Here is a 17,681-nt window from a genome sequence, read left to right as displayed (position 1 = left end):
GGAGGATGGCAGAGCCGCCCCGGCGAGCCGAGCCCCGGCGCGCAGGGAGCCAGTGAGAGGGAGGAGAGGGGAAAACACAAACAAGCAAACAACCCACAACAAACAAAGCGGGCAGAGAGCAGCGCCGAGCCCCGCCGCCCCTGCCCCAAAGGCGCCCGCCCGCCCGCAGCCCGCACAGCCGCTGCCCCAGCGAAGATGCGCCCGGCCCTGGCCCACGGACTCTGCTCGCTGCTGCTCAGCCTCTGGGTACCCAGGTAGGAGCTGCACCCCCTCATCCCCAGCCCCGCCGCCGAGCGCCCCGGCCCCACGGGAAGGGCGCCGGGAAGCCGCCGCGCCCAGTCCCGCAACGGGGGCGGTCTGCCCCTGGCGCTCCGGGGGGGTCCTGCCGCCCCGGCCCGGCCCCGCACGGTGGCGGCCCCCTGCTCAAGGCGCTGTCAGGACCGCTGCTCCCCCTCCGCCTTCCCCCGTCCCGACGGAGCGCCAGCGGGATGCGCGGCTTCCCCCATTCCGGGAGGCTGTCCCCCTTCCTCCCCGGCCGGAGCTCTTCCAGCACCCGCCCTGTCTGCCTCAGTTTCCCCGCTTCACCTCGGAGGACGGGGCGATGTCGGCAGGGATGTCACTCCCGTGGGGTTCGGTGCCCACTGAATCGCCCTGTGTACCCTCCCTGGCTCCGCCGATCCTAAAGGCGAGGGGGATAAGAAGGGGCTGCTCGCTTTCCAGAAAACGGTCCCCCAACACTCACCACCCCTGCCTGTTTCCATCTCCCCTCGTCCCGCTCCCAAACTTGTGCACTGCAGGCAGCCAGGGGTTAACCCTGGTGCTGATATGAGTGTGTTTGGGGGGGTGTCCCCCGCCCTTCCCCCTCCCTCTAGCCCCTTTAAATATAATTTGTTAACGCTGGGACTTGTATTAATTAAAGCAGCAGCCGCTGCAGCCTGTGACCTGGGGGCTTGTCACCGTGAAATCAAGTTTAAATCCAGATTTCAAGGGGGAAGAGAGCTGGGGGAGCGCTGCGTCCTCCTAAGTGTGACAGTGACAGCTTCTTGCTGGTCCCTGGCCCCCTTGAGCCCTGGGTGGAGCAAAATGCAGAAGGACTTGCCCTCTGCTCTCTGGGGCCCCTGCCTCAGTTTCCCTGCAGTAAAATAGGGAGAAGGACCATAACATCCGCCCCCCCCCCCCATCCCGGGATGCCCTGGAAGAAGATGGCAGGCACGGTCTCTGGCTCAGGACAGGCAGGGAACAAGGTCCTTGCAGTGCTTGGGGCAGGAGTTGCTGGGCTTGGGGATGATGGTAGCTGCGCTCTGCTGTGCATCTCATGTCAGCCAGAGCTTGCTTGACAGTGTGAATGAGCACAGGAAGCCAGGCAGATTTCCTCTCCTGTGTAGGGACTTTGGAGGGAGTCACCCCCTTCCTCTCTCTTTGCTCCACCTCGACTCTTCCTGTTGCAGTCACTGTGGATTTGCACTGGGGTAGACCTATATACCACCCAGGAAAGTGGTGGGATGGGTATAAACACCCTTAGAAAGCTGGAGAAAGCAGCACCCTGGCCCTGACAGTTCTCTTTCCCCCTGAGCAAGCTGTAATTCAGCAGGGACCCTGGGGCTGAACCCCTCCTCCAGAGCTGGGTGAGTGCTGAGCTGGGGAACTCAGCTCCTGACTCCTGACAGCTGCTTCTGTCCATGCACCTGCACCAGGTTTGCAGGATTTGAAGGAGCAGAGGGGAAGTAACCCTTCTCCCCAAGACCTGGCAGTTGCAGTCCTTCCTCCAGCATGCTCCTCCAAGTCTTGTTTCTGTAATCCAAGTTCAGAGGGCTTCAAGCTCCTTGCTCCTCCTAGGGACCCAGCTCTTGACTGTCCCAGGGAAAAGGGAGCCCTTCCTGGAGAGAGCTCCCAGCAGGGACCAAGCTGTCCTGAGCAAGCAGCAGGGTGGTGCTAAGCTCCTAGTGGACCCTGCTGCAAGCTGCTGGATGCTGCTTGGCATCCCGCTGCCTGCTGCTTGCTTTGTGGGTCCTCCGCTTGGACACTGTTGATCCCAGGGTCCTTCAAGCCATTCCCTGGAGTTGGGCAAACACTTCCTACCATCTCCTTCTCTGTATCCATCTGTCATGTGTACTGCTGTCTTAGCTCCAGGCATCTGTCTCTGGACATGCTTTGTCTCCCCACATCCCACATCCCGTCTACCCACACTCCATCTTCTTTCGTGTTTCCCCAGATAGCCTCTCTGTTTGTATAAGTACTTGCACCCCTGTCATGACTCATGTGCTTCTCCTTGCACCCATCCATCTGCTGGTCTCTGTGCTTCTGTGGCGACTGGCATCGGGTTCAATGGGGCTAGGATGTGATGGTGGACTTGGGATTGTTGCTGGGATCTTGAGGGTACTTTGCACAGTGCTTGGCTCCAGGTTTCACTTCTGAGCTGAAAGGAAGAGGTTGGTCCCTTTATTTACCTCACTTGGGAGGACCAGCAGTGTGTGGGGGATACAGAAGATGCAGGGGGCAGAGCAGCCAGCAACAGGGATGGAGCTGGACCTGGAATGAGCCTCCTACTCCAGGGTCTCTAGATTCTCCCCAGGGGAAAACCATGCTTTCTAGGGAAGGTGAGCTGGGGCAGTCTGTGGCTGAGAATCTGCACTTCATGGCCAGTGTGGGAGATCCCTGGGGGAGCACACAGAGGGAATGCAGCCTTGGGAGATGCTGGGGTCCAGAGTCAGGAGTGCCAAATTTGGCTGCTGCTGGGCACGGGCGGCCAGGATGCCTGGGCTGTGCTCATGGGGTTGGAAGGGATTGCAGCCCCAGTGCTGCTGGGACATCTCTGCCTGGCAGAGCTGCCGTTGTGCCCAGGGTTTTCCCAGCCTTCCCTAGAGGCAGTGAGCACAGTCTGTCCTGTGTAGTATCTCCCTTCTCCATGTGTGTCCTCCCCCAAACTTTTCCCCCTCCCCAAATGGAAAAATGAGTGGTTGACACATCGCTTGCTCTGAGCTCAAGAGTGTCCTTTTCCCTCCCAGCTCCTGCTCCAATGAGATCCTAGGCCTGAAGCTGCCATCGGAGCCAGTGCTGAATGCCAACACGGTGTGCCTGACCCTGCCGGGGCTAACGCGGCGGCAGCTGGAGGTGTGTGTGCGCCACCCTGACGTCACCGCCTCGGCCATCCAGGGTATCCAGATTGCCATCCATGAGTGCCAGCACCAGTTCCGGGACCAGCGCTGGAACTGCTCCAGCCTTGAGACCAAGAACAAGATTCCGTATGAGAGCATAATTTTCAGCAGAGGTAAGGCTGGATGGCTCCCCTCCTCTCCCTCTGTCCAGCCCCTGCTCTCAGGAGGGGGCTGACACAGGCTCCCCATGGGCCCCTGCACAGCTGTTCCTTGGCCCAGGGGATGAGACCAGCTCTTCAGCATCCCCATGGATGAAAGCAGAGAAACCTCAGGGTCTGACAGACCAAGGACCACTGCACTGTGCAAAGCTGCTCCATGCACCTTTGTGCCTGCGTTGGCCCTTGTCCTGAAATGCTCCTCCCTGACCAGCCCCAGCTGCTCCTAAGGCTCCTTCCAGGCCCCACCACTTTCTGGCATCTTCTCCCCCTGTGGAGCAGGCTGGCGTTTGGAGCAGTGCCATGGGTGTGCAGCATAGTTGGTGGGTCTGAAGGTGGATGCCATGCTTTGGGATTTGATTTGGTGGATGCACTGAGCGTCTCGGCTCATTCCTGCTCCAGGTACGGTGTTTCAGTGTGTCATGATGAGCTGAAATGCCACTAGCTGAATGCTAGTGGGACATACCTCTGTGAGCCTGTCACCCTGGAGTCCTCGCCTTGTGTTGGCTCTCCAACACAGAGAGCTAAGGACTCTCTGTTTTGTGGGACCCTAAAGCATGGTGACACAGGAGGGCAGGGATATAGGGTTTCCTGGGGGCTTGTCTTCCCACAGAGGCCCCAGCTGCCCTGCGGGGAGAGCTCTCCTAGCTCTCCACATTCTGCCAAGCCCTGGTGCCATGGTCTCCTCATCTCCCTTGCAGTCATGGCTGGCTCTGCCTTTTTCAGTCTCCCTGATTGATACTCTTTCCCTCAGGATCCGACTGCATGCAGAAGGACTGCCCTGCATGGTGCAGATTAAGGTTGTGACCTGATGGGTTCTTTTACAGGATGTGAACGTATCTTCTCACCTAATAGCCTTTCTTGAAGCCTGGGCCTCAGCACACTTCTATGTGCCCATTTTCTCAGACCATGGGCAGGAGAGGACGATATGGTACCAGTGGCATGCAGTAGGGTACTGAGGGCAGGCAAGGTTCCCAGCACACATATCACTCCTCCAGGTCCCAAGGAAGGTGAAAACTATCAAAGAAACTGCTCACCTACCTGCTTTGTGAGCCTTCTAGCTTAATGCCCAGCAGAGTTGTGTCCATCCCCTCTTCTCTAAACATCCACATCCTACATCTTCTTTCCCTGGAACTACAAGGAGAGTCTCACAGAGGAGAGATTGGCAGCTTGAGGCTTACATGCTGTTGAGGAGATGTGGTGACAGGAGCCCATAGGTGGCTGTAGCAGGTGGGGAGATGGCTGGAGAGGGGGGCACAGAAGCATTTTGGTGTCTGAAGGTCCCTCATGTCCAGGGCAGCCTGGACAGCCTCACTGGACAGTATGCTACCTTGGAGCATGTGTTGCATCATGGCTGTGGGTCCTGCCATGGAGCAGCCCTGGTCACTCTCAGAACCTTGGTGCCTGGAGAAGGGCAGCTTCTCTTCCCTTGTGAGCAGTGCCCAGGTTAGGGCCTGGCAGGGAGGGTGGGGACTGTCAGCCCTGATAAGCATCGAGGTATTTCCAGGTCCTCTGAGGAATGCAGTTCACTTCTAGTCTCCTCGGGGCAGCAGGAGACATCGACTTGCTGGCTCAAGTTGCTTACACACCCAGTCAAGCTTCCTTGCTCTGGCTCCCACCAAGCTGGGTGAGAAGCGCCAGCAGCAGAGAGCATTGACTTACATCCCTCACTCAGCCCACCTTGGCTGCTGGGGGCCAGTGACTTGCATCTCACTTGTGTCTTATGTGCCACTGCAGTCCTTCCTGCTCTCAGGGCTGTGACCGATGAGAGTGGGGACTTCCACAGACCCTGGACTCTTGCACCAGTCCTGAGCTCTTGGATATGGCTCAGCCCAGGCTCTCAGCACTGGTGGGATCCCATTCTATGGAATGGAGACCCAACACCCAGTAGCAGGGAAGGATGGAGGAAGGGCTAGAGCAGCAGAGCAGACAGGCACCTCGTGGCACTCCTGTTTTGGCAGCAAAGGGTGCAGGATGAGCCCCAAGCACCCAGGCTATCCCGTGCAGTTGGTCAGAGCCATTCTGACATGGAGCAACCTTGAAGCTGGTGCCTTGGCCTGCTTCCAGCCCACTCGTGTCCCTCAATAACAGTGCTGGAGCTCTGAGCTCCGCCTTCCGTCTGTCACAGATGCAGCCATCAGAGCAGGGATGCTGGATGCATCTCCGGAACCTGGTACTGGAGGAGAGGCGAGTGGTGGAAGCGAGGGGTGCAGACTCTGCCGTAGACATTAATGCATCTGACCCCCAGGGACCAGGTCTCTGCTCTGCGCCCTGCCCCATCCTTGCCGTGCCTGGGAACGCAACGTGCTTGTAGGATCATTGTTTGTAACCCGAAGTGACAGACCCCTTTAATCTTTCATTCCTTTTCCCACTTCTTCTGCCATCAGTTCAGCCATGCATGAATCTCACTTTAAATTATTTGTAGCTGGCTTCTCCCTCCCACTCTCCCCGCTTGGCTCCTCTCCCCGACTCTGCCCCGTCCTCCTGCATCTCTCACATCTTCCCCAGTAGGGGCATGAGCTGGGCAGGGCGTAGCACTGTCCCAAGCTGTCCTGTGGTGCCTGTCCCACACTCTGTCCAGTATCCAGGGGGCTCATCCCCTGGGGATGGAGCAGAGGACAATAGCAAATGAGTGCCTGTCTCCTCATCCTGCTGAGCTGATCCCAAAAGTTTGAGTGCAAGCCCTGAGGAGCCAGGAAGGAGCAGAGAGGCTTCAAATTGGATAGGGCTCAGAGTCTGGAGTGGCTTCTGGGCAGCATAGCTGGTGACAGGGACGCTGACAGCATCCTGGGCAGAGCACAGACCTGCCAGAGGCAGCAAGGACATGCTGCCATCCTTGGGGTGCAGGGAACAGCAGCTGTGAGGCCCAACAACAGGTTAGCAGAGGGCAAGCAGAGGGGTGTCCAGAAGTTTACCATCCCTGCTCTCACAGAGGCCCTGGGTTCTTTTGAGGCCTGCCATGGTCTGTGGGTTTTTCAGGTTTGGTCTTTTGGTGCTGCATCCTTGGGGTATGGGATGTCCCTTGTGCCCTTTGTTGAGTCTCCAGTGCTATCTGCACCCCCATCCTCCTTGGCCAACATCCCTTCCATGGGCATCCAGGCTCAACATTGCTATTGCAAATACTCATCCAGTCTCTCCAGGCTTCTCAGATGGCTGCCTATGTACTCACCACCCTCCTGCCCATTTTCTGACACTGTCACTCCTGCCAGCACCCTCCAGTGCTGTCCCTGGTCCCATCCCTCTCTGCTGTACCTCCCTCTCATTCCATGTGCTGGCTTGGTTGACAGAGACATCTTCCCCTGGCCCTAGGAGACGTAGGAGGATGGAGCAGTGAGGTGGAGGCAGGTGGCTGCATCTGCACTGGCAATGGAGATAGGTCCCCTGCTCCTGCTCTAAGGGTGAGCAGCACAATTGTGTCCACCTCGCTGGAGGGATGGCCTGTTGCTCCTGGTATGTGGTCCCACCACAGCATCTGTGGGCTGTCAGGCACTGTGGGGCTTGACTGGGCATGGTTATGCCTGGCTGCCTGCCAAAAACCAAGCTGTGGATGGTGGTGGGTCGCTGAGTCTTGGTCCTTGTCTCGTATTCGTGTGCAGTGCCAGCAGGGCTGGGACTGTCTGGCTGCCGGACAGGGACTGTCTGAAGTGTGCTATGGGACTGACTATTCTCCTTTGCTTATCCCAACCTATCCCAAAGGTTGCTGTTCCCTGCAACCTTTCAGAGCTATATGGAGCTCTGAAAGAAATGGGACCCTCATGGAAGGGCTGGATGTCTTTGAAAGCCCTTGAGGGGACATGGATGGAGGGGACACAGCTCTGGAGTGCAGTATCTCCTGGTTCCTGCAGCCTTTGGAGGGATGGGTGATGCTTGCATGCCCTGTGCCCACCTTAGAAGGGCTCACTGGTGCCAAGGGGTCTGCATGGCCACGGCCAAATCTTGATTTCTTACAGCAAGGAGTGGGGAACTCCCTGCAAAGCTGGAAACACCAGGTACTGTGACCCAGCCAGCTGTGAAATGGAGCTTGGGGAGTCTTTCCTGTGTGCTGAGGGAGGCAGGTGCTGTTACAGCTATCCAGGGAGATGCTGCCAAGCTCAGGACCCCAGCACCCAGCTCTGCACAGTCCCAGCCAAGCTCCATTGCCCGCAGACCGCAGCGCCTGGCCTGGCGCACCTGCAGCTGGGCTGCTGGCAGGATTTTGTGTACCCCCGGGCAAGCCAAGGGCTTTGCCCACCTGGCCCTGAAGCACATGTGGGTGCTTTGGAAGCTTGGCTTCATCCCTGTGGGTGCCCCCATTCCCTGGACCTTCCCCCCACTGATGGGTGCAAGTGAGACCCTGGGGCCCGGGCAGCATTCCCGAGGACGCAGGGCTGGGCCTGGCTCCCTGCACCCTGCACAGTGGAGAGGGCTGCTGGCTCAGAGCACCATGGACGAACGAGGAGCGAGGGCTGCGGGCTGTCCCTGGCACATTCAAGAAGGTGCAGGGAGGCAAGTCGGGATCTGCAGGGAGGCATTTAGCGCCTGGTGCTGGGCCAGACCCTGGCAGGTTCACCTGCAGTTTAATTAGGGAGAGGGGAGGGAGCAGGGCTGGGGAAGAGGCAGCGTGTCGGGACTGGCTGTCTTGGCAGGACTCACAAGAGGTGGCGGGTGAAGCTCTCCTCTGCCTTATATCAGGGCTGGGGCGATATGCCCACAGCTCCTGGCAGCTACACCCCACTCCTGGGGGGTTCTGCCCATGAAGGGGACAGCTGAGCATCCCTGGGGTACCCTAGGGTGAGTCTGGATGAAGCTGTCCTTCCTGCTCCCTTGATCCCACTCAGTGATGGGTGCTGTGAGAGAGTTGCTGCCTGGGTGTGATGGTGAGCTGTGAGAGGAAGGCCACGACTCCAGCTCTCCCTGGTCTCCAGACCATGTAGCCCACAACTGTGCCTGAGCCAGCCCTGTAGCCTTCATCCCACATCCACATGAGAGATGGAGGAACTGCAGCAACCATGACAGAGCCAGTGCTGCTGGGACTTGAGGTCCTGTTAAATGACTCCCCACCTCCTAGGCACATCTCGACAGGGAAAACTTTCCCCTGCTAAGAAAGACACTTTGGGATTTGACCTCAGGCTGGGATTTCAGACTTGTCCTCCTTGCCCAGCACAGGCCTTTGAGTACATGGTAGGCTGGATGTCAGTGGTGGTGTCAGGGTGGCATCAATACTTCTAATTCCTCCCACAGCTATACCTCTTCTGTGGTCTCTGGAGGGATATGGTGACTCAAAAATCACTGCCAAGATCTTAGGTGGCTGAGGGTAGCTGGAAAGCCTCCCTCCAAAGGGCTCTGGGCTGGCTACCACATGCTGCTCTCAGCTGTGGTTCCTGGAAGCTCCCACCCTCACTGAGCCCACAAGGCTGGTGGTTGTCACCTGCAGTCATGTTGCTCATTGCTTTGCTTCAATCCTCTGTCTCTGGTGTGGCTGGGGTAGATCAAGGAATCTAAACTGAACCTCCAAGCAGAACCATGCTGTCATGGCTGCTGTAGTCCCAGTGCTGCCTTAGCTACCTCCTCCCCTTTTCTCACAGCTCCCCATGAGAGCAGGCAAAGGAAGAAGGCAGAGAAGGCAGGGAAGAGTGGCGGGGCCAGGCAGAGTGATACTGAGCAGGGAAACAACCATGGCAAGATGGGAACAAGACTCCTGGAATGCTGTGATGTCGTGCTCTGGGGGCCAGTCTGTCGCTTGGTCACAGCCTAGAGGATGGCAGCTCCAGGGCAAGGACCCATGCCTCATCCATCAACTCTCGTATGGTTGGAGAGCAGTAGAGGAATGAGGACTGGGGCTTGACCCCAGGGTCTTCCCAGCCATGGAGGACACCAAACGAACCTGGCCTCTTTACCTGTAAGGAGACGGGCTTGCTAGACGGACTGGGTGGGGTAGAGCTTCTGTCTGGGCTCCAGAAGTGATTTTAAGGAGATGCCACATGGGAAATTATTCATTAGGGTGGAGAAATGTGTGAGAAAGAGGCTAACGGGAAGGCAGGGCTGAGAGAAGAGTGTTGTGCTGGGTGCAGGGTTTGCTGCCTCCATCCCCGTGCACCGGCTGTGCGAGGAGCTGGGGATGCCGATCAGGGTGGCAGTGGCAAGTTGGGCTGTGCTCACCATTGGCTTATGAAGGGCTGGAGCGGGCCCAGATTGTGGGGTCAGAGAACTGATACGGGGAGGATTTGGGAATCAAGGAGACCTTTCTGTGCTGGTTCTCCATCCTCCATTGCTCACTTGGGGACTGAAGTTCCCCAGATGTGGGCATTCCTGCTCTAACAGCGCTGTGGGTGTGTTGCAGGTGCTGCCTGCCAGCGCTCTCCCCAGGGAGGCTGCATGGCACAGTGTACGCACCAGCAGCCCCATTACCTGCCCGCTGAAAAATGTTGTTCAACTTGTGCATGGAAAGAGGCAGGCTGAGAGCAAGCTTGTCCCACACCAAGGGGAAGCTGGGAGAGACTCCTGCTGGCTTTTAAGCAGCGCCTCGTTAATTTTTTAAATGCACCAGTGTCAAATTAACACACAAAAGAGCAGCATGACTTTAAATGCAGGTTTCCGAGCTGCATTTCATTTCCCTTTAATAAGATCATAGCGTTTGCTCAGCGGGCAGCAGCGAACCACAGAGGAGACATGCGTGATGGGGAGCGCTGCCAAGGACGGGTGACGGCGGCGGGGAGCGGTTGTGCTCTCACCTCTCCTGACTCCGCAGCGCAGGCAGGGAGTTGGCAGAGTCCCTGTCCAGGATCTATGCTTTGGGGTGCTCAACCAAGGCCCCCATTTGATGGCATGGATCTGCTAAAGAAAGTGCCCCAAAACCTATAATCTGTTCAGCTGTGGCAAAGCCAGGGCTGATCAAATTGCTCTTGTCCAACAGAGGGAGAGAGGCTGGGAGCTCCAGCTATTTATTTATTCACGTGTGAAGCAACAGCACAAAATCTGGTTCTCCCTCCTTTCTTGCCTCGTGCTGGGGCTGGTCACTGTGCACCAAAGCAAAGGGCACTGTGGGCTCCCCGCTTGGCCTGCGAACTACAAACAAAAATATTCTTTGCATTTCAAATGAAGTAGAAATTCCCGGGTAGGAGAGGGTCTTCACCTGACTCCAGTGAAGCCAAGAGATCCTCAGGCAGCCCAGCTCGCAGCCCCACAGAGCACCATGGAGCCCCTTCTCTGGGATCTGTCCCTGTCCCCATCTGCCCCATTCCCAGCTAATGATGCTTGCGGACATCCTAGCTCCCCCAGTGTTTAATGACAACCAGCTGCCGGCCCTGGCAGTGCATGGTGTGGTCATGGCATGCTCTAACTGACTAGGGATGCTTATTTTTTTTCCACCGTGGTATCACATTTAGAGCTTCTTGTGGGAGCTGGCAGGGCTCAGGGAGGGAAGGGATATGGACAGACGAATGGGGCTGGACAAGCAGTGCTGCCTGCTCCTGTTACTGCCTGAGCTGCACTCTGCTAGTAAGCAAAAATGGCCCGTTCCTCAGCAGAAGTATTCCTCAGCCAGCATTATATTTAATGTAGTAGGAAATTCTGAGTGGAGTGGGGAGGAAGTACTGCCTCAGAGCCATGACACTGATGCCTGAGCAACACTGTGGTGGCATCTCCTGGGGCGATGTGAGAGCAGGGTGATGGTGGAAGCTGGGATCCCAGCTGGGGCAGGGCTGGGCTTCAGGGCAGCAGTGTGTCCTGGTGGGGATGGGGCTGGAGAGCACGGAGCGGGGATTCACTTGTGTTCCAGGTGGAAGCTGGTGCATCAGGAAAAACCAAGACACAAGCTGAACCTCTGACTCCTTACACCCCAGCATGATGCTGAGCTCATCCAGCCCCCCACGGGGGTCATGCCACCCAGCCTGAGCCCCACTCTCTCCTTCCTTGCAGGCTTTCGAGAGAGCGCTTTTGCCTACGCCATTGCTGCCGCTGGTGTGGTGCACGCTGTATCCAATGCCTGTGCCCTCGGGAAGCTGCAGGCCTGTGGCTGTGACCAGAAGCGCCGAGGTGATGAGGAGGCTTTTCGGCGCAAGCTGCATCGTCTCCAGTTGGAAGCCATGAACCGTGGCAAAGGCATGGTGCATGGGGTGCACATGGAACACATGCCGGCAGAGACCCCCGGCCTCCAGGACTCCTGGGAATGGGGAGGGTGCAGCCCTGACATAGACTATGGGGAGAAGTTTTCCAAGGATTTCCTCGATTCCCGGGAAACCTACAGGGACATCCACTCTCGCATGCGGCTGCACAACAACCGTGTGGGCCGGCAGGTGAGTGGAACAATGGGGAGAGTTGTGGGGAGATGGTGGTAGGAACAGGGTCCCCAGGACATGTGTGGAAGGGCTGTGAGGGGCTCATGCTGGCTGCCGTGGGACACGTGTGAGGCTAGGATTTCCCCCAAGGCACACTCTCTCCCCAGTTTTGCCCAAAGCAAAGGCAGTGATGCCCTTTGAGGGGCAGGGCTGCAAAGAGATGTCTGTCGAGCATCTCTGCTGGAAAGGTATCTATGAGCATTGCTACTGTCCCCTTGCCAAGGGACACTGTCCCAGGCCACTGTCACCTGCCTGTGCTCAGTGGTGCTCCTGGGATGGCACAGCAATGATTCCAGCTCCTGCCTCTCAGGCACTGCAGCGGAAGGGAGCTAAAGACAGGGAGGAAAAAGTCACTGGCATCATGGGGACACAGCACAGATTCTGTAGCACCCACCCACGTCTTGGCCTCCAGAAAGAGAGTTGGGGTCCTGAGGAGGCAGATGTGAGTAAGATTGAGCCGGGCAGTGGGCATCTATACCAGCTGGGAAATGTAGCATCCCCTTGGGAGCAGAGGTGACAGCCCACAGCCTCATCCTCCAGATCTAGAGGGGTGCTGGAGCCTGTCCAGGCAAGCAGGACAGCCTCCCCTCCATTCTTATGATGTCAGGTCTTATTAAAGGTACTAATTACTACCTCACTCTGTCTGGAAGCTGATATTTAAAAGCAACCTACACTGGAGCCAAGAAGCATGCAGGCAAGAGAGGCTGGGAGGATGGCTGCATTTCCCTGACTGTCTTTGCTCCCAGCGGGAGCCTGGGGGACCCCATCCCATGAATCTAGCAGGACATTTGTCCCCAAGACCCCAGCCACATGCTGCCAGGGCAGTGCAGGGGGCTGTGTAGTGGCTGCATGAATAAATAATTAAAGATCAGAATTCCACAGGGAGTGTTTCCTTGGGATGGCTCAGACATTTGGATGTGCCTCTTGTTTTGAACATGTTTGAAGGCAACTATGATGCTGCAGAGCCGGACTTTGATGTGTGCCCTTCCCTGGTGCTGGAGCTGAGCTTTACCACCCTGGAGAAGCCATCCCGGTTTGGCCAAGCTGTAAATGCTTGGGGAAAGCAGAAGCTTTCGTCTTGTTTGGCTTTTTTTGCTTGTGTGTGGTGAAGGCTCACTCAGTCTTATGCAGCTAAATCCTCTGCAGGCTGCTCTGCCCCAAGTTGGGCAAGACCCTATTCCAGTTCTGACTCCAGTGCTCATCCTGATTCCCTTGCATCTCTGCATGCACCAGATCTCTGGGACTCCTGGCAGTGCTCAGACATTTGTGGTCTGTGTTGCCTGTTTCCCAAGGGAAATGATACAGGCCCCTGTAGAAGGAAGGGAAGGTGAGAGAGGAATATTTCTTCTAGCAGTATGTCACGAAATGTTTCCTGTGGGATCGAGCAACAGCAAAAATGCCTGGGGTCTGCTTGCCCCAAGGGCAGGCAGGCATGGGACTGGCAATGTCAGCTCTTAGTGGCTTCAGAGACAAGAGCTGGACTGATGGAAGAAGCCTGGGAGCTAGAAGCAGAGGCAGAGTGGGACTGAAGGAATAAAGGAGGGAATGGTACCAGTGCAGGTGGGGAAGCAATGTCTGGACAGGGTGCCCAGCTCAGGGACCTTGCTGAGATGAGGGTATGAGCCATGTGCAAGTTGGGTTGTGATGGCTGTGGGTGCCAGGCATTGGAAAATGAGATGATGCTGTGCCTGGTCTGTGCCTGTTGGTGCCATGATTATTGCCAGGGCTGGTCCTGGCCTTCCACATTGCCTGGGGAAGGGTTCTCCAGCTCCTCGCCCGCTCTTTTAGCAATGCTGTGGGTCCCACACCCACCCAAGCCCCCCTCAGTCCTAGGACCAATCTTTCTGCTGTAATAAGGAGCAATCTGCTGGGATTTCCCAGGAAAGGAATAGCTGTGCTGGATGCAGCAGCTCTGTGGGCCTCCCTTCCAAGTCCTTAGGCTTGAATCCCTTTAGGAGAGCAGTGATGTGGATGCTTGTGTCGTGCCCTGCCATGCACCATCCCTCTCCGTACACTAAGTAGCTGCAGAACCAGAGCTCTCCAGCATCTCACTGATTCTGAGCATCCTCTCTGTGGTTGCCATGTGTCCCAAGGGTGCTCTGCCTATGGGTGAGCCTGTCTCCCACTTCAGACACTGCAGTGCTGGAGGGAGGTGACAATTCCATGAATGGTTGCATCCAAACATTATATGATATGGGTTTCTGTAGTGTAGTGGTTATCACGTTCGCCTGACACGCGGAAGGTCCCTGGTTCGAAACCAGGCAGAAACATCCAGATTGTTTTCCTTTTATTTGCATCCAGCTATGAAGCTGGGGAGTGGATTGCAGATGCAGGCGATGTGCAGCATCCTCTGATAGTGGCAATGGTCACCTTGGTCTTGACTTGGAATAGGAAGCCCTGATACAACTATTGGTTGGTCCAACACAAGATGGGATGGGAGTCCTGCATCTCTGAAAGGGAGCAAGCTCCCCAGCAAGGAGCGGCAGGAGTGTGAAAGAGACTTTGCAGGTCCTCCTAACTCACCAGATCAGAGAGGGAGAGAGGATGAAAGGAAGCCAGGAACTACCCATTACCCTCACAACAAAGACTACGATAAAGCTCTTATGAGCGTGTCTGGGAGGAGCTGGGAATGTGCAAAAGAAAGCACCAGCGAGTCCAGGCATGTGCCAAACCTGGGTGTCTGTGAGACAGGGAAAGGACGTGGCCGGGTAGGGGTGCATGGAGAAGATCCAATGGCAAAAGCATGGGACCAAGTCTTAGATGGGTGCTTCTTGGATATCCCAGCTGTGTCAGGGTCCTGTCCCCTCTGCGCTACCTGTGCAGGAGGGAGAGAATAAACTGTCTCTGGTCACGGATGGATGGGTATTGTGGTGCTGGGGCTTGGGATACTTGGGTGATGGCTTAGGTGATGGAGATTGCACACACATGCCACCTTTTCCAGCCCCTGCTGCAACCAAATAAGTCCCTGTCCAGCTGTCACACCACTGTCCTCTCCATCCCAGTGATGACCATGCCAGCCACAGCCCTATATGCAGAATTTTCCTGGTCCAGCCAATGCAGCAGGGAAGGAATGTGGGAAAGGATGGGGTGCCAGTGTCAGTGTGTTCCCATGGATAGTGACAGGGACGGTGGCGAGCAGCTGGTGTTCTGGCTGGCACACCCAGGACATGGTGGAGAGGCCAGGCAGCTCATTACCTGTGAGGTGGAGGCTCTTCCCAGCAGGAGACAGGACTCTCAGCAGGATGAAAGCCAAACTCCAGCCCAGCCCAGACCTTTCCACCATGTGCCCCGAGCTCCAGGCATGTTTCCCCGACCTGCCTTCATTACCATAAGTGCTTAGCAACATGGCGATTTACTCAAAAACAAGAAAACAAGGAATAAAAACTACTTACCCCTACCAAAACAAGGCACTCCTGGAACATGTCTCCCTCAAGGAGGAGGCAGGAACAGGCAGCATGTGGCAGGCATGAAGCCGGGTGGCTGGGCAGGACTGGCATTGTGGGAACAGGACCTTGGGCAGGGCCACGTGTCCCCTGGAATCCCCTCAGCCCCAGAGCATAGCCCGGGGGGGGGGGGGGAGATCAGCCTGTGATAGTCTGCAAGCCCCAGCTGAGCTCCTAGTGGTGTTTGGATGTCCGCATGAGAAAGGGATTTGCTGAAGCCTGTGTAAGCACATGGATATGGGGGCACACAGCCCAGCAGGGAACCTTATTGGGACAGAGCAGAGGACATTATAAACTGCCTCTTTCCAGGCTGTGTGAGGATGTGTGGCCATGATGTGCCCCTGGAGATTGATGGTTTGGCCACACTTGTAGGGATGGTGGATTTAGGGGGACTCCAGCATGCAGCCTGGGGGCTCAGCAGTGTTGCCCAGGGAGCCCAAGGAACTCCTTTAACCACCACACTAGCCTCTGGCCCCTGCTTGAGCTCCTCTCTCTGGCCAGCCCAAACCACAGCCACAGCCCAGCCCACACACCCTGGGCCCTTTGCAGGAGGTGGATGTATGGCATCGGCCTCACTGCAGCCTCTACAAACCACAAGTCAAGGCTGTGAGCATCTCTGATCCCTCCTTGGAGTTTGGGTGGTGGTGGGAGGCAGTGCCTCAGCCTCTGCGGCGCTATGGCCAGGGTTGGAAAGCCAGAAAGTAAGCAAGAGCTAAAGGTGGAGCTGCTCCCAGGACTCCTGGAACAAGGGTTTTATGGGAGGAAAGCCCTGGGGAGGGGAAGGAATCCCTCTCACCTGCCCTCCTTGCAGTGCTACTGGCAATGAGGTCAGTGGAAGACCCTTGCACTGGGGGGTCCCGGTGGGGCTGCAGACATGCAGCCACGCTGGCTTTTAACTGGGGTCCAGGATAAGGTTGATGCTGTCAGAGCTAAGCAACAGTGAAATTCAGGCTCCTTCTCCTCCCTATGCTCAAATAGCTCACCTTGTCCTTTAGGTGCCAATTCCTTGCTGAAACATAAAAGCCAGCTGGTACTGCCAGGGTGGGAAGGGACAGGGTGTGGGACATGAGTTGCACTGGGCACAGCAACAGGGTGCAGCCTCACTGGCTTTGCAGTTCCAGAGCTCTGATGGCTGCTTATGCCAGGCCTTGATGTTCCCATAGTGCAAACGCACACAGAGCTCCATGGTAGCTTCTCCAGTCCCAAAAATGCATGCTAACCCCCTCTGTCCTTCCTTCCCCGCCCAGGTGGTGATGGACAACATGAGGAGGAAGTGCAAATGCCACGGTACCTCAGGGAGCTGCCAGCTGAAGACGTGCTGGCAGGTGACGCCCGAGTTTCGCCTGGTGGGGTCCCTGCTCAAGGACCGCTTCTATGGGGCCACCCTCATCCGACCTCACAACCGGAATGCCGGGCAGCTGGAGCCAGGCCATGCTCGGCATCGCCGCCGGGCTGGCATCAGCGAGCTGGTTTACTTTGAGAAGTCACCCGACTTCTGCGAGCGGGAACCAGCCCTGGACTCCTTGGGCACCCAAGGGCGCCTGTGCAACAAGACCAGCCCGGGCATGGACAACTGTGAGAGCCTGTGCTGCGGCCGCGGGCACAACATCCTGCGGCAGACACGCAGTGAGCGCTGCAACTGCAAGTTCCACTGGTGCTGCTTCGTGGCCTGCGAGGAATGTCGTATCACCGAGTGGGTCAGTGTCTGCAAGTAGCCAGGCAGGAATGGGTGCCCACCCCAGGGTGCCAGGGACAAGCACGCCTGCCTGCGCCAGGGGAGGGAGACAGGGATTGGCGCTGGGGGGGAGGTGGAGCTGCAATACCTGCTTCCCTCGGCTTCAAGGGAGCAGGAGAGGAGATGCTCAGCACCCTCCTAAATCAGCACTTTGTTGTCACCTGGGGAGGGCAGGGCTGCCCGCTGCCCCCCCAGCCCCACACAAGAGCACCAAGGCTCCCGGCCCGGGGAGCGCACGGCCATGCTGTACAGACCGCCGACACCAGCACCACTCGGGGGGGGCGGAGGGGGGGCATGGGGGTGGGGGAGTGCCCGCTGACACCCAGCGGCATGCAGCAGGGTGGGGTAGGGGATAGCAGGGCATGGGGAGCCCAGGGTGGGAGGGAAACAGGGTGGGGGAACGACACACACACTAGCACTGTGCACAAGTTCCTCTAACCACGTGCGAGGCTGTGCTCTGAGCAGGACGGGGGTGGAGCATCCCATGGGATGGAGAGGAGGCACAACTTCCCGGGCTGGGGCTCGCCTCTACCAGGGCAGAGCCTGGGCTTGCTTGGGCCGTAGCATTGTGGCTGGAGTGGAGGGTGCCTGGGGCTGTGCTGTGTGTGTCTGTGTTATTATATGGTAAGTTATTTTCTGATTGTGAATAAAAGTGGATTGGAGACAGCACAGGTTATTTTGGGGTGCAGACCCTGCTCTTCCTGCTGCCCAGGGCTCTCTACTCCTGTAGGGTGACAGAAGGATGGAGGGGGACCCTCAGTGCTGCTGACCTACTTGTCTGAGTTTTCTTCCTGGTGCTCTGCTGCCATCCATAATAACCACCCTATTAGCTGTTTGTAGACTGGCAGGAGGTGGGGACCCCCTGGAGGGACACTAAA

The 17,681-nt window shown here is 57.2% G+C and overlaps 1 protein-coding gene and 1 non-coding gene across 2 annotated transcripts; both read left to right on the top strand.

The window, feature by feature from the left end:
* The first annotated feature begins 195 nt into the window (after nt 1-195).
* On the top strand, nt 196-16,824 carry WNT10A (Wnt family member 10A). Its single transcript, XM_032693275.1, has 4 exons — nt 196-254; nt 3,006-3,268; nt 11,207-11,583; nt 16,316-16,824. Exons 1-4 carry the CDS (start codon nt 196-198, stop codon nt 16,781-16,783), a joined length of 1,167 nt encoding a protein of 388 aa, XP_032549166.1. The 3' UTR covers nt 16,784-16,824.
* TRNAV-GAC lies at nt 13,823-13,895 on the top strand. Its single transcript has one exon. It is a non-coding gene; the product is annotated as a tRNA-Val (tRNA).
* Nucleotides 16,825-17,681: the final 857 nt, after the last annotated feature.

This window comes from Chiroxiphia lanceolata, chromosome 7 (genome assembly GCF_009829145.1).
Source record: "Chiroxiphia lanceolata isolate bChiLan1 chromosome 7, bChiLan1.pri, whole genome shotgun sequence".
Taxonomy (NCBI): domain Eukaryota; kingdom Metazoa; phylum Chordata; class Aves; order Passeriformes; family Pipridae; genus Chiroxiphia; species Chiroxiphia lanceolata.
This window is presented reverse-complemented; position numbering and strand designations above follow the sequence as displayed.